Source organism: Protomyctophum parallelum, assembly GCF_964188405.1.
Source record: "Protomyctophum parallelum genome assembly, chromosome: 19".
In the NCBI taxonomy this organism is placed as follows: domain Eukaryota; kingdom Metazoa; phylum Chordata; class Actinopteri; order Myctophiformes; family Myctophidae; genus Protomyctophum; species Protomyctophum parallelum.
The window spans coordinates 15,219,591-15,247,499 of NC_139717.1; the positions used below are offsets into that span (position 1 = coordinate 15,219,591).

Genomic DNA, 27,909 nt, shown 5'->3' on the forward strand with positions numbered 1-27,909 from the left:
TTCCTCAGCGTTGTGTCAAGACAACAGGTAGGTATAAATAGTAGCCTAGGCCTATGTGATGCAATCGAGTCCAAGGTAAATACAACCATGCAAAAAGGACATTCATTGTGTGCTGGCTATTTCATCACTCTATCAAAGACTACAATTAGATTATTATTGTTTTATTTGCACACCTACAGAGACGGACAGGTGCATCGGAGTAAATTTGGGGAGAGAACTTGAAGAGCAAAAAATATAAATAGCTTAGACGTGTAGGCTACAGTATGTAGGCTACTATACTTAAGGGGTTATCAACCTTTTTGGCTGGGGACCCCCGAAATGCTTTGGCCATGTCTTGCGACCTTAGAGCTTGCGACCCCCACCCGGCACCCCCTCCCCACCCCCAATACAAACTGACTGCAAAAATAACCTTATAATAGAGAACATATATCATAAATGAATACTGAAACCAGATATAATCATTAAGGAAAGTTTATGCATGTACGATGTGTACTATGTAAACTCTTCATTTCCATATTCCAGCCATTCAGTTGCAATTTTTTTTTAAATAAAACCCTGAGGGGTCGCGACCCATGGGTTGAGAACCCCTGCAGTATACTTCACCCACATTGCCCATACAAGTTCCAGCTCTACTGGATTTAGACTTCTTATTCTTCTTTACAAACGTTTTTTTAGCCAGGTGTCTATCGAGATTTACACATTATAAAGTAAAGTGTCCAGTCTCCAGAACATCACCTATGTCACCTATGTGTTTCTCAAATTGGGGTACACAGAGGTATAGGAGTAAAATGGGGAATCTATTTTACTGTTTGTGTTAAAACACTAAAACATTTGCATGAGCTGCTCTTTAAAGCTTTAAATCAAAACAAATGAAAAACTTGTCTTGCACAACTGTCACTGAATAAAAACAAATACTTGTTTGCTGATATGCTGTTTTATTTGGAACATATTGACAGACATCACATACTGGACTTTATGATGTCAGTGTACCTGATATATAGGCCTATTCTTCCCAGCTTGGTGTTTGGTGTGCACCCATAGCGATGATTTGATTGGCTGAGCAAAAAATGTTTTGTATTATTATTTTTTATTTTTAATATAAAAATGTGAGTATAGGGTATACTCTTGCCTGGATTCAAAAACCAGGGAAAGGGGTACTGAAGCCAAAAAAGTTTGAGAAACTTGTCAGACTGAAGCATGAAGTTCTGCATGCAGCTCTGTTATAAAGATTTGTTCATCAAAAATAAAATAAAAAGCATGCAGTGGGCGCTGTTATAAAGATTTGTTAATTGAAAAATAGAAAAGTATGCAGTAAGCTCTGTTATAAAGATTTGTTTAAAAAAGATACAGTGATCTCAGCTCACCCCCTCAGCTCACCCATACAGATCCCGTCTCACGAAGTGGAAGCGCCATCGTGTGGCAACAACTACAATATACTTTCCCCCCCAACTGTAAAATCACTGCTTATTTCCAGCCCATGTACAAACATTGGTAGGCCTGCATGTGTATACAAAATATTTATAGGCCTACATCATAAAAACAAAATTGACCATAGCCTACATCGAATTGAGTCGCACTCAGTGTAGGCCTACCTTCAACGTTAAATAAAACAACGAGAGTTACGAGACTGTAGAAATGGGACCAAATGGACCGTTACCAGACCATTTCATTTTCTGCACTCTCGGAGTTGAGTGTTGACACCCCTGCTCGTGTGGCATGACTTTACCAGGCCATGCAGAGTGGACATTCTGGACAACAGTTTCGTGTGAGTGTGTCTGTGACAGTGACAGTGTGTGTGTAGTGTGTGTGTGTGCACGCGCGCGCGCCCCTCCTCCCAGAAAGCCAAACATTTTAGGCAGTATCCGTTCACTTAGAAACCCGCTATTCAAGTGAGACGCGCGTTGAACCCACCATCAGAACCATGACCGTAGAGCGAATATTCGATGAGCTTGGACATTTTAAAAGGTACTCCAAATATTTTATTATTTTTTGTCAAGAGCTACATAGTTAATATTGATTGTATCTTATATAATGATCGAGGTCGGCATCCACCACATTAGCCCTAGAATGGCTCTTAAATTGTAACAACAAGAGCCATTCTAGGGCTACCACCACATGTTTTTCCTTTCCCCACTTTCCACTGAATCTCCCTTTCCAAGAATGATGGTATTTTTAGATATCCACTTTTTAAAAGAATAAATCATTCCTGCTATAATAGTTTTTCTTTTAATCTACTCTGGAATATTAGTTCGCCATAGTGGTTTAATAGTTGGTGGAAGTTTGTTGATTTCTACGAGGCTCGCCCCTTTTCGACTATTTGTGTACGAAGATAAGCTTGTTTGAACTTGGAATAATGCTGTAGTATCACTACATCAGTTATTATTTATGTGGGGGGATAATCGGAAGAAAATGTTTGATTTTGTAGGCTATGCAAGAATGTGTTTACACATGCTATCATGCAGATCAGATGCAGTCTTGTTGCAAAGCGACCACGTACATTTGTACTGGAGTGGCTAAGTACTGCACTAGCAGAGCACTGACTGTCCTGTCCGTCTGTTTTCCATCAACTGCTTGATTGAAAGGTTATTTTCCGCTCCTTTCTAGGTTCCAAGCGTGTTTGTACTTTGCAGTCGTCTTCCAAGCCGTTGCCTGTGGGATCCATTATCTTGCGTCAGTGTTTCTGGTGGAGACGCCAAACTTTGTGTGCGGTGCGCCCGAGAACATCACCGACGTCCTGTATGGAAACATTACGGCTTCGAGTCTGCAAGAGGTCCTGCCGCATTTCAAAGATGGCAAAAGCGGCCCCATCGTCGTTAAGACGGCCAACGGCGACCACTGGGAATTAAGTCGCTGCCGACGCGCGTTGCGCATCGCACCCTCGGACTTCACGCTAGACTTTGATGGCAATAAAACGGTGAAAGCTTGCGATGAGAACTTTACGTTCGACCACAGTGAAGTATACCAGAGCATTGTGACGGACTGGGACTTGGTGTGTGAGAGGGAATGGCTGGCAAAACTATGCCAGCCCACCTTCATGCTCGGCGTGCTGATCGGCGCACTGCTGTTTGGGGACATCGCTGACAGGTAGTGTTTACATTAAAAACCGTTAAGTCACTGGGGTGGACAGCATTTATTTCCAATGAGTGAATAAGGGACCACACGCCACAGTGCCACACACATACAATTGAATTTAAACTTTAACTTTTGTATAGGCCTACAGCTGTATGCTACTGTACTCTGTATGTACTATATCACTCTGGTCGTTGTACTATGAGGTTATGAAAAGATTACATACATAAATGAATCCACATCAATTCCGTATAAACTTTTACAGTATTTCATACAATATCTGATATGCACCACTCCATAGGTCACTGATAAATTGCATTATTTATGGTTACTTGGCGGGTCCAGCCCCGGGGGCCGGGCCATATGTTGCCTATGTGTGGGTTAATACAGTTCAAAAGTGGAACACCCTGGCGACTGGCCGTAGCTAAACAGCTGGATGGGAGTACTTGACACTGGGGGATGGGTCAATTTTATGCTCTCATATCCCCTCTTTCTCTCTTGCTCTTTCAATGTCAACAGCTGAGAGGTGCAGCCTACATTAGAATGTATAAGACCCTGGCCTGCATGAACACTCATACAGGTGTTTATTAAGTGACTCTTGCTGACACAGATTGATGCTGGGTAGAGAGCTGTGCATGTGCTGACAATTTCATAGACTTCAAAGATTTCACAAAAAGCTATGGGCAAAACAAAACATCATATGGTAAATTCATATTGGCCTGCCCTAAGGAGGTGCAACAAAACTAGTGTGAGAGAACTGTCAATCTGCCAGTAAGTGAAAACATGCGTATTGAGTGGGTTATAGTCTAGAAGGTTAGAGTTTGACTGCTTAACTACCTGGTGATGACATACAGTGAAATATATTACTATGGAAACTACTTACTTAATACTACCTGCCCTGGATCACAATGCGACATGCACTTTGAGGATAAGTAGCAACTTTAACAAATAGAATCTCTAATCAAAGAAGGAATTAATAGGCACTCTATTATTCACTGCACGGTGGGCACACTGTCTACTCTAGCCAGAGGTTAACTGAATAATAACATTGGCCATGAATGAAGTTCTCAGGATGGCTTTGGGCTGTCAGCTGGTTGGTCCCCGTGGGATGAGGAGCAGTGATCCAATGATGGTGCATGGAGCTTGGTCGGGAAAGCTCCCCACCAATCGCTGCGCGGTAGGATCTGCGGAAGACGAACAGAAGATGGGCACGCACACATACGAACACGGACACATAACAGTCACAGACCCACATTCCTACATCCGTAACTGGTGGTGAGACTATATACAGTATGGCAGTAATGGACTATGCTGGCTAAACAGCCTCTGACGCTGGGTTAGCTAGCTGACATAATCCAACACATTATCTCTCCACACTCGCCTAATAGGCTACTGTTGCTTGGTCAAATGCCCATGCAGGTGCCACTTTCCAACACAGTTTTGCCTTCAAGCATCTTTGGCTCATTAATCCGACACATTACTAATACTATCCCAAACCCTAAACCTAACCAATACCACAACCGCACACGGAAGCCACTGGGTGAGTCTTAAGGCCTATTCATACTCCAGTTTTAGGTGATAAGCCAGTGACCACCAACAACTACAACACGACGCCGTGGTGATAAGCCGCTCACCCCACACATCTCTGTTTTTACTAACCATCGTTTTGGTGGTCACCTTATCACCTAAAACTGGAGTATGAATAGGCGTTTAACTGGTCACGTAGTCTGTTGGACTAACGGGATGTCAGACTAATGCGCAGTCTGCCTCATATACTTCTACAGAAGTGGTATGTGTACAACTATGACCGTTTCATTATATAAAGCAGTAGTTGGGGAAGGTAGCCAATAGCCTGCTATATTTTTTGGGCAACACTTATACTGTATATCTGCCACATTTCTTTTCGATCATATTTTATGCTTTAACTTCCTCGCAAGCAAGCACGTCTTCAGCATCAGTAAATCCATGTTGTAATCACTCTGTTCATTGCTACATGGACTTTTTGTATTGCATGGGGAGGGTATTTTTTCAAATTACAATAAATATCCGATGTCAATGATATTGTATCTGTTCATGGCCATGAGTTAACGTGATTAAACTGGTGTGAATGGATATTATATTACAAACATTCCATGACTGATCAAGTACAATGGCATCGCTTAAGCATTGTGTTTCTGGTTGTGTTTTAGGTGTTGTCTGCCAGTATCACAGCTCCTGTACCTTTTTAATGTCATGCTGGCACACAAACACCTGTAACAATACAAATCTTGAGTCTTGGACTGACCTAGTCTATTTCCAAACTTTTGAATTGGGACATATCGGGCTGTGACTGATGCTTGATAAGTTCATAAGAACACACAGTGCAGACAAATGTAGAGTTATTGAGAAAAGGCCAATGTTTGGTAATACAGAGCAACATTTCCTAGCTCATACATTGGACACATTTCAAAGCATAAAGCAAGTGGCGACACAGACAAGATGGATACATTCAAGAAAATCTGAATCAGTTTCTAGCATTTCGTTTGTCTTTGCGACCACAGACAGTGCTTGTTTGTCTTTGCGACCACAGACAGTGCTCGTTTGTCTTTGTGACCACAGACAGTGTTACTATATTTATATATTTTGCGGGGTTTATTATTAGAAACGGTAGACTGACAGGAAATGGGGAGTGACACGCAACAACGGTCTCTGGGATCTGCGTTGCTGTCGGGTGGCATTAGCAGCCTAGGTGCCCAGATGGCTACACCAGCTATCCGGGCTGCTCTGTCACTGTCTTGAGGGGCAACTCCTTTCTCTCTCCTCCAAAATGCTTCATCTTCATTGCCATGTGAGTCACGTGGCAAAGCAAAGAAATCCATATTAATTACCAATTCATTTTCATCTGGGTTGCCAATTTCATCCAATCGGTAGAGAGAATCTATTGATCAGCTTCAATTTTATGGACCTGGAACACTTTCCAGGTCCAATTTAGTATAAAATTGAAGCTGATTGTTTGAACATTTGCAACTCACCTGAAAATGTATTTCCATCAGATCTGGAGAGATGTGGCACCCCTGTTATTGAACACACTATAGCAATGAATGATATCAGAATATGATGCTTTAATTTTCACATTACTATTATTATTTATTTATTTTTGACAAAAACAAAAATCACTAAAGGTCCTTGCAGACTGGATGCATTCTACGATATTGCTACGATATCGCAATTGCTTGCAGAACTGCCCTCGCCTCACTGGTGGCAAGAAGTATATGATTTCCTTTGGTTTGCCATTGGCGCTCAAATGTTCCACTCCAAATACAAATGTAGCATAAAACAGTGAATTGTTCAATGGATTGAAAACATGTCAGCCTAAAAAAACTGTACTCACTCTGTCTGTATATTGTCTGTCTGTCTGTCTGTCTGTCTGTCTGTCTATCCGTCCGTCTGTCTGTCTCTCAGGGTTGGTCGTGTGAGGATTCTTAATATCACCAGTCTGTGTCAGTTTGCATTTGGGGTATGTGTGGCTTTCAGTGGAAACTACTACTTGTTTGTAGTGCTACGTTTCCTCCTTGCCATGGTGAGTAACTTGTGTTTTATGAGTGTGTGTGTGTGTGTGTGTGTGTGTGTACACATACATGTGATGTAGGCCAGGGGACATGGTTGACACCAGGAGAGAAAATGACAAATTGAAAACATGTGTGAGAGGTATGAGGGAAGGCAGAGCTGTCTAAAGAGAGTTGTGACAACACTCTATGCATGATAGACATAGACCAGATGTGATGATGATGACATAATCAGATTCTTTAAACGTCTTGCCTGCTGTGTTTGCTGTTAGCTTCAGGGAACCATTGAGATGCTCCACGATCTGCCATTGTCGCAACTCTTTAAATATGATACAGTATATCACTTTATTGTCAGCTCGTACTGACATTTGTATTGCGACCCAGCGGCCTTCTATGCAACACATATACTCACATTTGACTTAACACAGAAAACAAAGTTATATATTAAAATCATATAGACAAGAGCAATGTCCATAGCTCAGTCTAGTCCTGACCAAACTCCTGATTAAGCCTCAAAGTCGACTGATGGACAAAGGACCTCTTCAGTCTGACCTTATTGTATGCTGGAACACCATATTTCACCATAACACATTTCATTGTGCCTTTTTCAGTAGCCCTCTATAAAGGCAGGATTTGTTGCACTTCATAAACATATCTTTAACTTACAAATGCCAAAATGTACTCACCACTGCGATTCAATAAAATATAAAGCTTATAATGGTCAGACTTTGAGCAAAGGAACTGCACTGAGCAGCGGGCCACTCTCACAGACATTTAAGTATAACGATTAAACAAACGTGAATCTTAATTTGCACTGCGGCAACTTTGGTCATTAATCCATGAACAACATTGATGCACAAAGAAAGAGTTGTGGATATAAGTTCCACTGCTTCACCCTATCTCTTGGCTCTGTTTCCACTGCCCCCCCCCCCACCTCCCCTCTCTAAACAGCTGTTGTTTTTCACATAGACACTCTTGAGAACACACACATGTGCACCACCGGGGTTTGATTTGCTGCGGGATAAATCTTTATGGCCGGTGGGGATATGTTTTATCCCTGCTTCTGGTCAGCGGTCAGACTGAATTGAATACATACATTTCCTTTAGGGAATTGTAGATGGGCTGATACTGTATGTTGTTCTCACAATTTAATTAAACATTTACGTTTATCTACATAAATACAACATACTACTTTGAAAAGTAGGGCCAAACATTTTCTTTTCGTTCATGGCAAGAAATGGTCAATCTGTCTCAATTCTTTATCAAAGATTTGACACTAAGGTCTTGCCACGGACACATTTGTCCATGTACAGACAACGTTAATGATCCCCTCCCTGTTGGTGTCTCTCACTCACTCACTCACTCACTCACTCACACAGGATAAGTGCGAAAACATCTGTCTGTCTGCCTGTTAGCTGAGGAGCTTAGGGATATTTCGCGCTAATTTGTCTAAATGCACCAAAGTTTGCACAGATGTAGCCCAGGGCATGCTCTAATGATTTAGCTAGGCCGCCCGAACTGGTGACCTTCGGGCCACAGTGGCCAAATCCATATGGCCACCATTATTTATATATATATATATATATATATGGCAACATTTTCTAAATTTCATTATGCTTTAAGTATTGCATGTGATGTGTCAAACTAGGGGGGTTTCATGATTCTGAATCCATTCTAAGCATTGATTTTGCACGAAACACTCCTTGGGCTAAAAACGGCATCACAAATGTGCCCAAATTAGATGAGGTCATCACAATTTGGGACATTTGGGCAATGGCCGAATCTAGCCCAAGGAATGTCTAAATGCACCAAAGTTTGCACAGATGTAGCCCAGGGCATGCTCTAATGATTTAGCTAGGCCGCCCGAACTGGTGACCTTCGGGCCACAGTGGCCAAATCCATATGGCCACCATTATTTATATATATATATATATATATATATATGGCAACATTTTCTAAATTTCATTATGCTTTAAGTATTGCATGTGATGTGTCAAACTAGGGGGGTTTCATGATTCTGAATCCATTCTAAGCATTGATTTTGCACGAAACACTCCTTGGGCTAAAAACGGCATCACAAATGTGCCCAAATTAGATGAGGTCATCACAATTTGGGACATTTGGGCAATGGCCGAATCTAGCCCAAGGAATGTTTTTTGTGCAAAACTAATGCTTGGAATGGATTCAGAATCATGAAAACCCCCTAGTTCGACACGTCACATGCTACTTAAAGCATCATTATTTATTTTCTTAACTGAGAAGTTAAACTGACCTCTACACCTCCTCTCTGTCTCTTTTCCTCCCATGGGAAAAGGTTTCCAGTGGCTACCTGGTGGTGGCGTTTGTTTACGTGACGGAGTTCACCGGCATCAAGGTGCGCACGTGGACCTCCATGCACGTGCACGCGGCCTTTGCCGTGGGCATCATGGTGGTGGCGCTGACCGGCTACCTGGTGCGCGTCTGGTGGATCTACCAGATCATCCTCTCCGTCTGCACCTCGCCCTTCCTGCTCTTCTGCTGGAAGTTCCCGGAGACGCCGTTCTACCTCATGACCAAGGGCCGCCTCCGGGAGACCCAGGAGCTGCTGGACGCCATCGCCCGCTGCAACGGCCTGGAGTGCAGCTTGAAGGCGGAGGATCTCCTGGACGAGCCGGAGGACCAGGGCGCCAACAAGGCCCTGCTGGAGAAGACGGCGGGCGGTGGAGATCAGGCCAAGCCCGAGAAGAAGCTGTCCATCCTGGACCTGTTTGGCAGCTGGAGGATGGCCGGTCGCACCTGCACCGTCTGGGCCATCTGGTTCATCGGCAGTCTGGGTTACTACGTCTTCTCCCTGGGCTCCGTCAACCTCGGAGGGAACCAGTACGTCAACCTCTTCCTGGCAGGTGGGTGTGGGTGTGTGTGCGTGTGAGTGTGAGTGTAAGTGTGTGCACACGCATTTTTTGAATACATTGATCCCTGCCTACGCATCCGTCTCTGAGATGATCAGGTGTGCATAAGACACAAATTGGGGATTTAGAATTCTAGTTTTGCAACCAGTCAGCCTGCCGACCTAGTTGATTAATAGTTATTAAAATAACTATGGCTCCAAAGTTTAACCACTTTCAACTTGGCATACTGTACCTGTTTTGTCATTACAGGCAGACATTTTCCCCACAATGTCCCAAACAAACGTGTGTCTATCTATCCATCTATCCATCTATCATCTATCTAGTATCTATCTATCTATCTCACACACACGTAAGGCAATATGAACTGAGACAGGAAATGTTGACAGTTTCGTTTTTGACAGTGTCCACAGTTCATACTTGGGCTATAAATAGGAATTGTTACTGCATGTGTCTTGGGGTAGAAACCGTCCATGTATATTTGTTTTAACCTATTTCGGACTGAGGCCAATTCTAAAAATGCCCTCTAGATCCTTTTTATTCAAAAATTACAAAAGATGGGTTCTCGTCTTGAAAGGTAAAATGGTAAAAACCGCAAAAGGGGTTCCCTTCCTAAATGGGTTTAAAGTATCCTAATTTATCTTTGGTCCTGTTACTTGTTAGCTTGGCCTGTGTTTACAGAGGTGAACTTTTTTAAGCTATGTATAACTGGATCCTAAATATACAGCACGCCTGGCCCGTTCACAATGGTTCTACTGTAGCTTATGAAATATTTAGGTCATTTAGGTCAGACGCCAAACGTCCCCAGCTGTCCCCCTGTATTGAATGTCAGTGTGTTACTATACCACTGCCATGGTAACATCTGCCCGCCCGGTCCTTGTAATTGGCTGTTTCCAGGTGCAGTGGAGATTCCCGCCTATCTGGTTGGCTGTTACTTCATGGACCGAGTAGGCAGGAAGAAGACGTGTGCCCCTGCTCTCCTGCTAGCTGGGGTGGCCTGCATGCTCATCATCGTAGTGCCTGCAGTATGTATACTGTGTGTGTGTGTGTGCTGCTCGCACGTGTTTGTGCACCTTGCACTGTATGTTTGTGTAGGGCTGGGCAATATGACCATGTCGATTCGTTGATATATTTACTCACTCTGCGCCAATATCGCCTTTTGACGCCTCCCTGTCCAGTCCGGTTTCTTATTAAGAAATAGAATAAAATTATAAAAACAAATATTGCCAAGCCGTGTTTCCAAATAATTTGAATTGCATCGAAATTAGTTTCCAAATGTTATTCTGCAAATCCTAAATCGCTCTCTCCAACTGACTAAACATAACATTCAAGCATAATGCTGACCGTTGCAATTAAAGAGCCAATAATGAATATCCAAACAAATATGACCTTTGACATAAGCACTCACAAATTGTTTAGACTTAGTGTTGTTTAGTGAACTACAGTACTGGTGATAAAATGTCAGCAATTTGCACCCTCCCCCCCCCCCCCCCCAACCTGACTGCCAGATTGAGGAGGCTTGCTTCATACTTGGTACTTCCGTCTGGGACCTCTGTAGAAAGCTATCCCTTTTTGAGGGCCTATGTCCAGCACAAACACAAACATTGACCCTCACAGGTGTGTTTTTTTTAATTATATCTACTTAAATTGGTAGGTGATTACAATTTAGGCATTTAGCAGACGCTCTTAATCCAGAGCGATTTACATTAAGCAAGAACAAAAAAGCATGGGAATACATCACATAAAAAGCATTTATCATGAAACATGCGTAAGCTAAGAAAGTAACAGTGGAACATCTATATAATGAAACTACATATAAACTATACATATATACTATAACGTGCTATGACTACATACAATGCTATTATAGTGCTGTCTACATAACATGGTATAAGTCTGTATCAAAAGCTATCCAAGTCTACAGAAATGCTATCTAAGGGGGTAAGTGCTATGATTGGATGGAACCGTCTGCCAATCATATTGACCCTTCTACATGACCCACAGTAGCTGCGCCAGCAGGAAAGTAAACAAACTCCACAAACAAAAAAAAACTCACTATTGTGTTGGATGTGTAGGTCATGTCCTCACTTGCTTTCAAGAATAGAATACGATTTTCCAATTTTAAGGTGCTGGGAGATACTATTGCAACAGGTGCTTGCCAAGATCCCGTCCGTAGCTGCCGCTGATTGGTACAACTCAGCGTGGGTCCGTTTCAAAGCCAATCCCTGAGCGATCCCAGATGAAACTCAATAACGCCCCCATCTGGCAGAGTTTGGTTACCCCTCAATGTCAATAAACTTTGGAGGAATCTTCTTTGTTGTTTGTCGAAATAATAATAAAACGTTAAGTGTCATTCAAGGAGATAAAAAGGCCATTCTGTAGAAATGGGTTAAGAGGGATTTAAAACTTGTTAATGATCTGGGTCTGGGGGCCTTTTTTACCCGACATGACCAACAGCATGCAGCTGCCTAACCTCTCCTGCTATCTCATCTCGGAAAACTGCCATACCTCTGTAAATATTTAAGGTTGTTTCACAGGATTGTGGGGGTGGGGAGGTGTTTGACATAGTCTGGCAAAGCAAAACTGTCAGCAGAAATCGGCTACTGTACAATGTTTCATATTGACAGCTTGGAGTGTGTTACAGCACTCACACCTATGGTACAATGATCACAGCATCTGGATATAGAGGCAGACCATAAAAAAGTCAAAACGAACATAAACTAAATTGGAAAGATCCCAAACTATTATAACCACTCCACCACTGACCATTCCATGCTTCTGATAGTTTTGATATACTGTGGCATAGCAAGGCTCTAGATGAGTATTTTTAGCCTGTTATTGCGTCAGCCTATCTTTCTTGACTGCTTTCAGCTGTGACTGAATTGCTGTCCATGTGCTTTATGTGCTTTCTTCCCCTCCTCTGAACGTTTGCTTTTCAGCGTGCATGTGATAAGGCTAGGTTCTAATGAGCCCAGTGTAATGTGCACACGACGTAACACCATTCTTGGCTTGACAGAGCCACAAGGAAATGTATGCATGAAATAAATACACAGATGCAGAAAAAAAAAAGATTTTCAGAGCAGCGAATGTTTAATTTTAATGAATTAAACATTACTTTATGACATTTATTCATGGTTCCTGTGGCATGTAATACAGTATGAGAGACCTGCCATCAGCATTTGAGGTATTGTGTATGTAGACACAGGAATGTACTGTAGTTCAGTGACATGGATGGATACCTTTATTGTTCTGTTGGGGGACATTCAGGCGCCAGATACCAGCCATACTACTCTACCAGCTGTTGTTTTTTACAATTTTGCAGTCTCCAAATGTCTGAGGTGGACAAACTAAAGCAAGCCTCGTGGACGCAGTCCAGTGAATACCACGAACACGCTAAACCACAGATTTGGCTGGCCAGTGGTCTAAAAATACATGCTGTGAGTAGGAATAGAGCAGGTGTGGGTCAGGGTAACAAGACAACCCACCCCGTTTCTGTTTTCCTCCCAGAATTTTCCCCAGTGAGGGGTGGGATAGGCTGGACAGCAGACGGCTGTGGACTTTAAATTTCTCCAACTATAAACTTTCATGACAGACGGTACAAATATAATTTATGAAAAGCTACTACAGTGAAGTCTGTTCACAGAAGTTGTTGTAGGATATGTGGGGATTATCTGACGAGGTACCATTTGAGTGTGCAAAACCTTACATATACTAAATAATACTAAATATATACTAAATATAAAACGGGCAAGCACCGGGGTGAGTTGTCCAGTATTCTGGGTCAGTGGGTACCATTTTGACATTTAAGTGCTGTGTGTGTACTGTACTGACCAGCGCTGGCAACGTCTTCAGGGCTGTATCTGCTGTGTCATGACAACACTGAGTTATAGTCCTGCAGGTATGTGTGGGCAGAGTTGGAAGAGCGCGCGCACACACACACACACACACACACACACACACACACTAAAGGCCCAGATTTACCATTGGGCTAGGGTGGGCTGCAGCCCGGGGGCCCCTGACTGAGGGGTTCCCCCATTTTATTTTTTATAATGAAATTGTAAAGTATTGCAATCCAATTCAAGTGAGGTTGTTTAGTGTTTAGTTATTGTATATTTAGTTGTATTATGGTTAAAACATTGAGCGCTTCTGCTTGGCTAGTCTCTGTCTGTCTGTCTCTCTCTTTTCGGCCATGCAGCTTTTCCGTACGGGATGCTCATGTACAGGTGTGGAAGTGTTTTTCGTTTGTAGGGATTTGCTAGGTAATCACACGCTTCTCGCGTGTAAGAAGCACACACTTATTTCACATGGATGGACGTACTGCTTGCCAAGTGAATTCGCAGCACGGCCTGGAATGGCAACGAGAGGGGCAAGTGGAAAAGTCAACAAACTGAGTATATTAATCCACTTTGTTGTCCTTAGTAACCAGCAGGGGTTTATTGTTTTATGTCGCACTGATTGAAACTCCCGACACTGAAAGAACATGGTGTCACTTTATTCTGCTGCTACAGGGAGAGTTCTGTCCCTTGTTTTCTGCTTGACCTTTAATGGTGTCCTCAGAGGCACTGGGGGCCCATGGGTGATTCAGGGGCAAGAGCTGGACTGCATGAGGCCCAGGATCAGACCAGAGGCTAAAATACTCTCAGGCACCATTTAAACTGGCAGACAAATCTAGCCTAACAGGTCACATGACTCATTTAAACAAATCAGATCCCAATCTGGATGTGGTTCAGATCTGTGTAAATGGGGCCTTACGGCGGGGCTCCACCGGGCGCGTTGCGTCTCTGTCGCGTGCCTAAAAAAACGAACCGTCAGGCAACGCAACGCGGGCAGTGGAGCCACCCTTCATTGATTAAAATGGGAACATTCCCTGACGGTGACAGACACGGCGCTGACGCGCCCGGTGGAGCCCCGGTGTTACTCTTACATCCAGAAAGCTCACCGATGGCAAGAATCGCGTCTACACATTACTTACCTTTTTCTTAAATGTGTGCCTTGTGAGTTCATTGTGTCCGAAATGTTGCAGATGTTAGGGCATTTTAACCAATTAACCCCAATATTAGTAAGGGCATTTTATCAGGTATTTGACCAATCTGGGAACTGAATCGTTACCAAGAGATTTCTTCACCAATGTGTTTCTAAAGGTGTCTTATAACATGTACTAAAAGTTTGAAATTCAACTCCCGTGGGAAACCTCATGAAAAACAGCTCAAAGTCGGGGTACTGATAACCGATTTTCGAAAATTCGAAAGTGCATAAATTTGACTTTTTGGACTTTTGAGGGGTCAAACTATGGGCTTTTTCATGATTCTGAGTTGATTGCTAGCATTTATTTTTCACCAAGACCACTCCTTAGTGGAAAAACTGCCACGCCCACTTTAGCATTTACATATAAAGTTGCATTTATTTCGATTAGCATAATACTGATCCACCATGTCAAATGCTTCAGGAGTCAATGTCTGAGTCTTCTTCAACACCATCATGACTTGCATGTAATGCCTTTACAAACTCCACATGCTGAGATGCACTTGACATCATTCTTCTTGCAGCTGCATCGCCGGTTGCTGCAATCTCCATTACAATTGCAGCTTGTGAACTGTAGTAGCTCCTCAGGAGCCATGGGGTCTAGTGTTGGAACTGGTTCATAACCATGAACACCTAATGTCCATCCATAGTCACTGGGGTCCAGAGACATGCTCTGTAGAAGGATCCAGTCCCGGGTCTGTAGGTAGGCACGGAGAGAATGCTGTTCAGCTGCACCTTCTGTTGGAGGTAGATTCTCTGGTTTAATCAGCCCAGGCGGCGGCTGTGTGTAAAGACATGCGTGTCCATGAGAACAGTTCGGTGGAAAGTTCATTTCCCAAGTGTTTGTGTAAGTGTGTTCCTGGCATATCTCCCCAAGGTCATGTCACGTTGCCTCATTGTCCTGCGTTTTCATGGCGGGTTCAGTGGAGACGAACACGGCCCAGACGAAGACACAACAGGTGTCAGGGAGGGTGGGGGTTGAGGTGGGGGGGTGGGGCAGAGGATCTTTTTCTTACGCTGTCTCTTCTTGTGGAGATTTGTCAATTGGGGGGGAAATCCAGATTCATGTTTAGAGCGAGGGATAGCAATATGGCTATTTCTCCTCTATGTCCGTTATGGCTCTCTGTCAGTCATGGCTCTCAGGGTGCTGACCTGTTCCAAGATCGTGTCCATCTTCTTTTATTATTATTATTTTTTTTTAAGATATATTTTTTGCGGCTTACGCCTTTTATTGATTTTTTAAGGGACAGATAGTAGGCTGACAGGAAACGGGAGAGAGATGGGGGGATGACATGCGGTAAAGGCCGTGTCGGGTCCGGGAGTCGAACCCGCGGCACACCGCGACTGGATCACCAGTCCGGTGCCCAGACCGTTACGCTACGGCCTGGGCCTGTTTCCATCTTCTGATGCATCTGCAGGGCGCTGGCCTGTTCCAAGATCGTGTCCATCTTCTGATGCATCTCCCCAAGTGCCCTGCCCAACAATCTCTGCTCCATTGGAGGGCAAGTTCAACTGCTTCAGCATCTCGCTTCATCTGTGTTTTGGAAAGGTCTCTGTGGAGTGGAGCATGTTTCTTTACATCTTCCTCCATGCGCTGGGTGACATTGGAGAAATGACTGAGGGTGAGCACCCAGCACTGAGGGTGAGCACCCAGCACTGAGGGTGAGCACCCAGCACTGAGGGTGAGCACCCATGCAGCACTTGTGGCCAGAATCACTGTTTCTCATCCTCCCTCTGCTCAGTCCACCTTCTGATTTTGCTGCCTTCATTAATGTCTGCTCGATACAGATGTCACACCAGGTGCCAGACCAATCCTGGCTGGAATAACGGACAGCGTGGTTTCCATGGGAGGTGAAACTTTCGAAGGTCTCTTTGTAAGCAGGCAAAGTTTCGAGTTCCTTCATAAGTTGACAGTACAGCCGTGCGCCTTTGGCACATTGATGATGGCCCGCAGCTACAAAGATGTCCAGCATCGTGGTAACAATGCAGGACAGGTGCCCATTGTGGTCTGCAAGCCGCTCAGTTTGGATGAACATCTTGATCACATCCACCATGTGGTGGTACTGCACTCAGAGTGTAGGTGTTCTTCCTCCTTCAGTGAGTCTTTTGAAGTTTTCTTCAAACCTCTGTTCAAACAGTGCCACTACTGGATCTGTTTATCTGGCTCCCATCTTCCCATCAGCTACCTTCTCCATGAAGGTCCTCATTTCAACAAGCTACTCCTCAGTGAAGGCATGTTTCATGGTGTGCTGATAGATGGCTGCATCAATGAGGAGATGAGCACGAATTGCCTTGTCAAAACACCCTCCATCCAGGATGTGGCTGGCTGTCGTACTCCCTGGATAAATCAGCTGGATCAGCTCTAGTATTCCAGAATCCTCCATAATGTTGCCTATGGATCCAAGGTAGGACTTCAGCAGGTGAAATCCACCCAGCCTCGGAATGACCGGTAGATTGGCCTGCTTCATGATGCCCACAGTCTTCAGCCAGATCGGAAGATTGAACGTCACTATAGTGGCCCTGTCTGCAGAGAGCCGCATGCACTCTTTGAGAGTGGTGAAGATGGTGTTGTGGTCATTAGGGTCACCTTCGATGACTGGGAGGAAATCAATCTGTGTGCTCTGCTTGACATTATCTGCATGGATACTCTTCATCCAGCCATTCCAGTTGGAGTGTGGGAAGTCGGGATCCAGGGCTTTGATCACCCACCCACCCTGCTGCCCAGCAGGTGCAACAAAACGAGCAATCAACTACTCACTACTGCGCACTCAACACACATCAGTATATCACCCATTCTTGAGATAAGGGACAAAACTTTTTTCAAACTAGATTTCTTTTTTTTTTAAGATACATTCAAATCAAATAGATGTATTTGTAGACACAGGTCTCAACTACCAATCTTGAGAAGGAACAGGTTTTTCGCATAACATTTCTTTCTAAAATGGGACATTTATGCACTTAATACCTGATTCATGTCAACTCCGTCAGACACACTAAAATCCCTTTTAATTGAATTTGATAATTTCAACAATAATATAAAGTCCTCAGTTATCTTATAATGGCTTTCAGTAATCAAGTTAAGTAATACAATTATTTTAATATTGTTTTGTTCCAATATCACACTATTATGAAATATCCAATTTCTCAAATCCGTCATTTCAACCTTTATTTTCAATATTATAACATGAAAACCATGTAAAAAAATCATCATTACGCATCATTTCAGTTGGTGTTTCAATACATAAGCACAAAAGATTTAACATCGAATTTTCTATTTCTTTGGAAATTAACAAAAACATCACGGGACAAACGTCTGACGGAGTTGACGAACATCTGACGGAGTTGACAAGTTTAACTGATTTAGGTTCTAGACCACCTACGATGATTCTGGTGACTAATCCCACATTTTCAAGGATGAGGAATACAGTGGTACTATTTATATTGGCCCTGTGACCATGGCAGCCATTTTCAAAATGGCCGCCACCTGCTGTTATTTTACAATAACTCAAGTTCTACACCACCTAGGATCTTGATTCTGGTGACTAATCATACATTTTCAAGGATGTGGGATACATTTGACCCCCCCTCAAAAGTAAATTTTTTTTATGCACTTTCGAATTTTTTTAAATCGGTTATCGGTACCCCGACTTTGACCCACGGGAGTTGAATTTCAAACTTTTAGTACATGTTATAAGACACCTTTAGAAACACATTGGTGGCCCAGGCCGTAGCGTAACGGTCTGGGCACCGGACTGGTGATCCAGTCGCGGTGTGCCGCGGGTTCGACTCCCGGACCCGACACGGCCTTTACCGCATGTCATCCCCCCATCTCTCTCCCGTTTCCTGTCAGCCTACTGTCTGTCCCTTAAAAAAATCAATAAAGGCGTAAGCCGCAAAAAAATATCTTAAAAAAAAAAAAAAAAGAAACACATTGGTGAAGAAATTTCTTGGTAACGATTTAGTTCCCAGATTTTCATAGGTTTCCCTTACTATATACACTAGTAATGGAGTCCCCCAGGGCTCTATATTGGGCCCCCTTGGTTTTATCTCTACACTAAATATCTTTGCTTAAAATTGACGATCTACAAGCTCATAATTTGTAGTGTCAAGGCATGTTATAGCTTGTTGATCTTGAAACATACCTAATGGAGGATAAAAAGGCAAGCATATACTTTAGGTCAAGACATTGGGCATTAAGGTTTTCTTTACCAAATCCAATCCAACTTTTATAAACCAGTGGTTCTGAAACATTTTTATGTGAAGGACCCCCATTTATTTATCTGTGATTGAACAGATTTTGTACCTTCAGGGATCCCAATAAGAGAAGATATGTCAACATTTTCTTCAAATAGTTTAAGAAAATGGCGCAAAAATAAACTAGGACTCGGCTGTTTTGCTGGGGACACTTTGGAGTCCGTTCAAGGACCCCTGGGGGTCTCTGCACCCCACGTTACCAACCAGTGCTTATAAACGCTGCCAGCTGATGGATGTTTCTGGTCATTGTGTGTTGCAGGACATTGAGGTGCTGGCCATCGTTCTCTGCATGACGGGGAAGTTTTCAGTGGCCATCGCTTTTGGCCTCATCTATCTGTACAGCTGTGAACTGTACCCTACCATCATCAGGTGAGGAACTAAAGGGACTGTCCATTAGCCTATTAATTTATTTATTTTTGTAACTTTCTTTCAAATAAACAAATAAACGTTTTTTCCAAAATTATTCATTAGGAAAATAAATCTTCTTTTCTTCCAAATATAGTAAGTAGCAGATCTACAAGCTCACAAGATGAGATGCTATTTTCACTAGTTTTGAATTGGGGCTTCATAATGTATTCTTGTACATTTTGGTCCCGGGGACACACCAAATAAATGTTTTGGGTGTCGAGCTGAAAAGTTTGGGGACATTGCAATGTGTAAGGACTAAGGAGTAGAAGACTAGTAGCATAATGTCCAGCAGAAGTCGGGGTAATTGACAGACCAGTCACCATGGATATAATGTCAACAAAGCTGGTTTATTTAATATTTAGCAGACAATAATATAAAAATCAACCATATGAAGCCTGGTATCACGGCACTAAGATATTTAATCACATATATGAACATACAATAGTGCATGTACTCTGCCTGCCAACATACTATGAGAATATAGTGGAAGTGAGGAGTCAGCTCTGTTGTAAGAGCGGCAGAAAAACAAAGGCAAGCACCACCTTGTGGTACCAACTGGCATTGCATAATTATGTCAACTGACTGTTACAACCTGTTACATGAAGCTAAAATCCAAACACTGAAAAGCAACACGTGTGCAAATGCATTCTATTGTAAAAGTCTCTCGCTGTAATCTGTTTTCATCTCACCAGGTCCCTGGCGGTGGGTAGTGGCAGTATGATGTGTCGTGTGGGCAGTGTGGTCGCTCCCTTCTGCGTCTACCTGTCTGAAGTATGGCAGTATCTTCCTCAGGTACATTCATTCATTCAGCTTTGTGTGGCAGTATCTTCCTCAGGTACATTCGTTCATTCATTCAGCTTTGTGTGGCAGTATCTTCCTCATGTACATTCATTCATTCATTCAGCTTTGTGTGGCAGTATCTTCCTCTGGTACATTCGTTCATTCATTCAGCTTTGTGTGGCAGTATCTTCCTCTGGTACATTCATTCATTCATTCAGCTTTGTGTGGCAGTATCTTCCTCTGGTACATTCGTTCATTCATTCAGCTTTGTGTGGAAGTATCTTCCTCATGTACATTCATTCATTCAGCTTTGTGTGGCAGTATCTTCCTCATGTACATTCATTCATTCAGCTTTGTGTGGCAGTATCTTCCTCAGGTACATTCATTCATTCATTCCGCTTTGTGTGGCAGTATCACTATCTTCCTCAGGTACACTCATTCATTCATTCCGCTTTCACATCATGGCAGATGATTACTGTCACCTTGCTGTTGTGTTATTCAATAGTATACAATAATATTCATTATCCTACTCCCATTTCCTCTGAGCCCATTTATCATTTCTTATGGGTGATCTTGCACAATGGGACTGATGGTTAACCACTCAAACTTTACTTACTGTAAAATGAGAAAAAAGCAGGGCAATGGCATTCAAGACTACTAAAGCACAAAGTTGTTAGATGGTGCTCCAAGGCAGCCTTCAAAAGCTTTAATAAAAACAATATACTGCAGTGTTTCCTGCAGGAAAAAGCTTTGGCATGGTGCTGGGCGCGGGGGGGACCTTCTGGCACACGGCCATAGGCCGCACGTCGAAAATTTGGATTAATTAATTTATTAATTTATTTGATTAATTTATTAATTTGATTAATTAATTAAGATAATTTTTTATTATTGCTCTTGTATTGCTATTGGAGACACTGGGGGACACTGTGCAGGCACTGGGGAGGCACTGGGAAGACACTGGGGAGAAACTGCAGCCACTGGGGAGACATTGGGGAGGCACTGGGGAGGCACTCAGGGGGACACTGGGGAGGCACTCAAGGGACACTTGGGAGGTACTGGGGAGCCACTGGGGAGGCACTTGGCGGACACTGGGGAGGCCCCGGGCAGGCACTGGGGGAGTCACTGGGGAGGTATTGGACATTTCATATCACACACACCATGATTCACTAGCCCCCTCAAAAAAACAAACAAAAACGTTTTATAAATTCTTTTTGGCAGCTTGGCTATATGGCACGATTTATTTCAAGCATGGCGCAAACAGCCAAGCAGCTTGCTGTTGCTTGGCTGTTCAACTTGTTCATCTCTGCCTGTAATTTCGTATTTCTTTACCCTGACACCGGCGCTGCAAAAACAGACAGATCTACAAGCTCTCAACTCTCAAACTCGAGCTAGTCCCGCCTGAATTTCATTGCGCATTTACTTCAACTTCAATGGCTCTTCTGCACAGCGCAGCAGTAGCTGGGCGGCGGCGGTGGCTCAGGGGTAGAGTGCCTGGATGGTAACCGTAAGGTTGCCAGTTCGAACCCGGGCTCCCCCAGAGTTACTGTCGAAGTGTCCTTGAGCAAGACACTGAACCCCTAATTGCTCCTGATGTGCTAGTTGGTGCCTTGCATGGTTTCCGCTGCCATCGGTGTATGAATGTGTGTGTGAATGGGTGAATGTAATGCACAATCTCTGTAAAGCGCCTTGGATAAAGGCGCTATATAAATGCACCATTTACCATTTACCATTTAGCTTTGCGTTAGTCAAAACTAAAAGCGAGTGACAGCGAGACAAGATTAACACAGCATGTCGACCGTAGCAATGAATGGAGAGACCTACTAATTATTAAATCCATTATTAGAAAGTTACAGCCGCCTCCTCCTCCCTGGCACGGGTACAAGTTAGCCATGTGCTATATGACGTTTTGTTTACCCTGCGACAGGGGGAACATGCCTATGTTCCCTCAGCCCTATGTTCCCTCATTCCAAAACAGACCCTATGTTCCCTAAAGTGCAAGTGTAACAAATGTAATAGTGTAATAAGTATATTGGTGTAATAGTGTAATATGTATAATAGTGTAATAAGTGTAATACAGACAGCATTTTTTTGTCCCAATGAAATTGGCTTAAAAAAGCCACTCGTACTATAATCTCGCTTTTAGCCATTAGATGGCACCATTTCCCCCAAAAACAGGTCGTCTCGTCATTTTTTTCGTCTCTTCATAATGATAGGTTCATAATAATTACTAAAATGTATTAACTTATAATTATATTGTTGGTGGCGCTATAACAGCCCACTTTACGTTTTGGCTTATAACTCTTGAACCATATGTTACATTTATTTTACCCTGGATTCCTTGGGTCATGACACATCTCACCATATAGGCCACGCCCATTTCCGGATAGATTTTCCGCCATTTTGTATTTTGTCCAAAACACACTTGTTGCTCCTCCTCCTACATATTTTGTCCAAATATCACAGAAATTCGTACACATGATCTCTGGACCTATCCGATTAAAACACCACAGGCAGACTTTTGGTATCGTTCGTCTGTAATCGCCGTCCGAAGTTTTTGCCAGTAGGCGTTGTCACCACGCATCAAAATCAAGGAAGCAGGCACGACTGCAATTCATCTTAATGTCTCTGAGCATTTTAGCGTGTGCACGGCCTGGGAAGAACCTGATAAACAAGAGAATACCAGCACTCACGGAACAGTCCTTAAAGGAACTTTATTGTTTCCATAGGTTTTTAATCTGAGCATTTCCCAGAGTAAAAATGTTCAGTGTTCCTTGTATATATATTTTTTACCTTCCTTGTCTGGTTAAATTTGGTAATGTGTAAAAAGGCTGAGTCACACCTGTTGTTCACAGCACACACCTGACAAAAGACCATTGGTATGAAATATTGAGAGTTGAGACTGTACATGACCAAGACATCTCCCTTCAGGAAGGGTATGGGTATTTGTGACATGGGGTGCCGGAGCTAAAGGAAAACCATACCCTGCGTAGAGCAGGGTATGGCAGCATCCTGGGCACTATTCAAGGGTGTTTCGATACAGGATGTGTCATGTGTGTACTGTACAGTTGCAAGTTGGCCATCTCCAACTTTTTTGCAAGATTCTATAACCTGGATGTGGCGGAGCTGGCTATGGCTCACGTAGTCCTGGGTGTCGCCTCTAGACGAGGCAGGTCACGTACATAGACTTTTAGGTTCGGGTAACTTATGTGAGTTGACCCAGGTACCTAGGGCATAGCATAGGGCATACCCCGGAGCATTTAGGTGGACCTCAGCTCAGTTAGCCCTTGGAGCATAAGGCATATAAAGTTTTCACATGACGAGTATACATGCATTTATACCCTCTGGCAAGAGGGCACGTACTGTGTCATGGTGCAAAAGGCCCATTCATAGTCGAATGAAACTGTGTGCCTGTGGTTTATATGCTGGTAGAATCTAAAGCAACAGCATCAAATAATTGCAAGAAAAACAAAATGGGTCAAAATGGGCCCAAATCCTCTTCCATTGACCTTCATTGAGTTGAGTGATTGACAGCTGACATGACAAGCCTCTGTTACGGGTCTCAGGGCTGCTGAGTACCTCATTAACAACTGAACCTGATTAAACGGGGATAAAGACGGAGCAATGAAAAGATTTGACGTGTTGCTTTTCTTTACAGAATGTAACTGAGGGGAACCGGAAGCTGCGCTCCTTATATTAGGACCCCAGAGAACCTGGGCTAGAACAAACATTCCGTCCTGTTGTTACACCTGCATGTTACACTTTGCTAGTGCAATTAATTCACAGTATTAAATGTAAACAAAATTATTCAATAATTAAACAGACTCTTAAAACACATTAAGTTGGATCACACTCTCCTGGTGGTGCAACACCTCCGTTGATTTACTCAACATTGGGGCTAATATTTGTCAGCCCTAGAGCCTATAGAAGGCGCTGCTCAGCCCTCTGGCCCCGTGAGGTGCACTGGTTTTCTCCATGTCCGTGGTAGAGAAAATTAAGTTAAGAGATTGGGGCATATATCATCCAATGGATTAAAATAACAAAAGGAAAGAGACGGGTTTGGGTTTGAAATTCTTGCCTTTTGGGGCAGAGACAGACTGACACCGGATTAAGGTTGGTGAGGACGGAGGGGTGCGTTAAGACGACCGGATTAAGGTTGGTGAGGCGTGCGTTAAGGGTTGGGAGAGGGTTAAAGTTAGGTTTAGGTGTGCTGCCTCGTGGGAGAGGGTGAGGTTGAGGTTAACATTGGTCATCATTGAAGCATGCCAGTGTCGGGGATTAATGTGGTTGACAGGCACTGTAGGAGGAGAAGATGAGTTCAGATATGTACCAGTGCCATTGTGCTATTTTGTTTAAAGCTGCATTACACCTCAAGCAGACTGTAATTATGAAACCTTTTAATTAATTGTCTGGTTTGGGTGTTATTTTGTTCATTGTGAATGTAATGGACATTTCCATTACAGTTTTATTTTTGCCACGGACATGCAAAACAAGTGATCAATGATATTACCGGAACACAAATGTATAGCCTGCAGTACTAATTGACTCTTGACGTGTCATAGTGTCTACTCTATTCCATTGCGCTACACATTTTAAATAAGTCACACGCTTGTTGAGTGTTATTATGATTTAGTTGTTGTAATTTGAAACACTTTCTCTCAAATGACAAAAAATATAACTATTTACTTGTCCAGTTCTGCCCTTTTTAACAATTATGTTATGCCATGTTCTTTTCCACTGATATTTTCCAAGTTGACTTGACTCACACATACCACACATACCACATACCATGACAAATGTGGTACCGATATCGCATACAATACAACAAATTTCCTGCAACATATTAATGAGCATGTCATCCTGACACTATATTTAAAATTGTGAATATTAAAATATGTCTACCCCATTAGTGTCATCATCATACTATATCATCATCATACTATAATTCTAACAATAACTGTCTGCCTGTGTGTCTGTGTGTCACTGTGACTGCCGTAGCTCCTTACTGCCTGCACCAATCACTCCCACTTTTCACACGGCATTGACCATATGAATATGGAGGGCGTAACGAAGCCCTTTTTTCAATTTCGATTATTAATTAATTAATTAGTCAATTACAAATGCACCCGGGCGCAGTACCCCCCACGGCCACAAGGGGGGGGGGGGGGGGGATATCTCACAACGGGTAAGGGCTAGTTGCTGTAACTTGGTATGTGCAATATGATGCTGTTGCTGCAGGGTGAACTATGGGTGGCTACCCACCCCAAATCACCACCAGCCCCCACTGGAGGGAACATAGGGTCTGTTTTGGAATGAGTGAACATAGGGCTGAGGGAACTTGGGTACGGTCCCGCGACAGGGACTGAGAGGGTTTTCTCGTCAGCGAAACGTCAAGCGGCCAGGGGCTTTAAACAGTAGGTACAGTTGCTCACATCTGTACTGAACTCGACAGCGATATGTTTTGGACTCAGGCTCAGCAGACCCTATATACTGTAGCTGGCCTGGTGCAGATACGTGCAGATCACGATGTGTTAATTGTTTATTGATGATTAAGTATACATCAGCAGCATTGTATTGGTATTTGAGGATGTTTACAGTTTGTTTTCATGTCCATTTGCACTCACTGAGAATTTGATTTAATTAAAACAAAGATTTGTTTTAATTGAATACTTTATAACAGTTTGTAAGATACAGTACAGTTTAATACAAATACAATGCTTAAAGAATTGATCCCAAATAGGCAAGAAAACACTATGGCTTGTTTCCATTTGTGTGAGCATTGAGAAATAAAGACAAATGTGTTAAATCTGTCACTCTGTTGTCCAAATTATGGTCTTTACACCACTATGGAAGTGGTCAAAATCCCGGGTCAAACCGTCACATCCTTACTACAAGCTTAAAACAACACGTCACATTGAGAGCTTGTAGATCTTTAATTGTGTTAAATCTTTGTCTATTATGACATGCCCAGAATAGTGACCTTAGGGTTAAAAATGAACGAAAACTTAAATTATGATTTTAACAGCAATTCCTCTCGTTTGACCCCATCTATAGCTAATTGTGGGAATCCTGGCGTTCATCATTGGACTTCTGACTCTCCTGTTGCCCGAGACTCTGGGCAAGCCCCTGACAAACACCTTGGAGGAGGCGGAAGCTCTCGGTGCGGAACCCAAGATGAAGAGCTCGGCCCCGGACCACAAAGACGCGGAGGATGGGTTGGTGTTGAGCCAGCAAGAAGCCAAAGCCTGAAATCTACCACAACAGACAGAGGGGGAGAGGGAGAGAGAGAGAGAGAGGGGAGAGAGAAACTGTGCAGAAAAAGGAACCGACGAGAAAGAGAACGGAAGGAAATGCAATGCAAAGGACGGAAAAGGGAATGTGGCAAAAAGAAGAGCTGAAAAGAACAGTAACAACACTAACGACAACGCGCATCCGTATATCTAGTTAGCGTCCAAGCATAGACATGGTAACGTGTTACGCCCCACCTGCCTCTCGGAGGACAGTCAAGACGGGCAGTGTCGGTAGGCCAATCAGAGGCAGGCGGGGCGTGTCGGTAGGCCAATCAGAGGCAGGCGGGGCGTTACCAAGTCTATGCTCGGACGCAAACTAGATATTCGCAACAGTAACTGTTAGGGGGTAAATCCGACAATTCGATCTGAAGTTCAGATGGTCTTTTTGCAGTGGCTTGGACATTTTGCATTCCGCAAAGTGACTTAATGGGTTATGGCTGAAAGGCTGTCCAGATGTAGCAACAGAGGAGACCCTTGTGTTACCCACTGCATGGTCAATCAAACAAAATCAACTAATTTATTAGATGGACAATCCATGGTTTGTCTGTCTATCTGTGTTTCGAAGAGGGGGGGGGGATGAAGTGAGAGATGTCTTAGCCAAAGTTATCCGTAATTTAATTTAGCTTGACGCATTTGGCTACATTTGAGAACAGTTTTCAAATGTAGCTTGTTACATGTGTTGCACACATACAGTAAATGCAAATATACAGAATGAATTGCATACCATTTCCAGTTTCCAGAGGGGTTTCATTTTCGCATTTAGATTGTCTTTTCTTTCTTTGATCTCAGGGCATCTACCTTTTGTATTTCACTGTGAAACTATATTATCTATAGTACTTTTTGTATTAAAGTGCTTTGGACATTTTGCAATCTGCAAAGTGACCAATAGTTCAGAGCTGAAAAGCTATCCATATGTACCTCTTTCACTCAGTGATGCATACATTCTTATTCCATCCTGAGTGTGTGTGTGTGTGTGTGTGTGTGTGTGTGTGTGTGTGTGTGTGTGTGTGTGTGTGTGTGTGTGTGTGTGTGTGTGTGTGTGTGTGTGTGTGTGTGTGTGTGTGTGTGTAAAATGTAGGTGCTCAATAAGAAGCAAATTATGTCACGGATATGCTGAAGTTTCAAGGGTCACCTGTGCCTTAAGGATACTTTGGACCAAAGACGTATAAAAACAAATTGTGGATATATTCACATGCTTTGTGTATTTCTTATCTAGCTGATGCATAGTATCTAATGCAGGACAAGTCTGAAGACAAGCAACTGTATTGAAAACAAACCATGGTGTTCAGCATTCAATTGTTCAAAGGTTTTGTAGTCATTAAATGACTGTAAAGATTGTTACAAAATTTGGTTTTGGATATTTTCTGTCAAAAAAGTACTATAGTATGTCGTTTTTCATGATTTTCAACAATGAAAAACATGTAGAAAATCACGGCCCTCGGGAGGTAATGAGGCTATTAAAATTAGCATCTTGGATTATGACGTCAGATCGGGATCGCACAATTTGACCAATGAAATTGATCTTTTATCTGGGCTAAGGGCAGAGCGCCTCTGGGCTCTGAGTTAGAATTCCTGGTGGCTATCAACTCATGCTAGTGGTTTTGGTGTCAGACTTAGCTTCATAATGGTTGAAAGTGTCAACCAAAAAAAAAAAATCGC

At 43.0% G+C, this 27,909-nt stretch overlaps 1 protein-coding gene across 2 annotated transcripts; it reads left to right on the top strand.

Moving 5' to 3' along the window:
- The first annotated feature begins 1,865 nt into the window (after positions 1–1,865).
- slc22a16 (solute carrier family 22 member 16) lies at positions 1,866–27,550 on the top strand. Of its 2 annotated transcripts, XR_014570745.1 has the most exons (9): positions 1,866–1,965; positions 2,605–3,084; positions 6,511–6,628; positions 8,929–9,496; positions 10,397–10,524; positions 19,035–19,144; positions 19,876–19,975; positions 26,015–26,485; positions 26,518–27,550. XR_014570745.1 is itself a non-coding variant. In XM_083790302.1 (8 exons), the coding sequence occupies exons 1-8, from the start codon at positions 1,922–1,924 to the stop codon at positions 26,207–26,209; spliced, it is 1,743 nt and encodes a 580-aa protein (XP_083646428.1). In that variant the 5' UTR covers positions 1,866–1,921; the 3' UTR covers positions 26,210–27,550. The 2 variants fall into 2 exon arrangements, 1 of the variants encoding a protein (XP_083646428.1); XM_083790302.1 differs by having other exon boundaries at positions 26,015–27,550.
- Positions 27,551–27,909: the final 359 nt, after the last annotated feature.

Coding starts and splice junctions, on each gene's coding strand:
- slc22a16 (XM_083790302.1), top strand. CDS start 1,922: ATGACCGTAGAGCGAATATTCGATGAGCTTGGACATTTTAAAAG. Junction 10,525..19,034: donor TCATCATCGTAGTGCCTGCA/GTATGTATACTG, acceptor TGTGTGTTGCAG/GACATTGAGGTGCTGGCCAT. Junction 19,145..19,875: donor CTGTACCCTACCATCATCAG/GTGAGGAACTAA, acceptor TCATCTCACCAG/GTCCCTGGCGGTGGGTAGTG.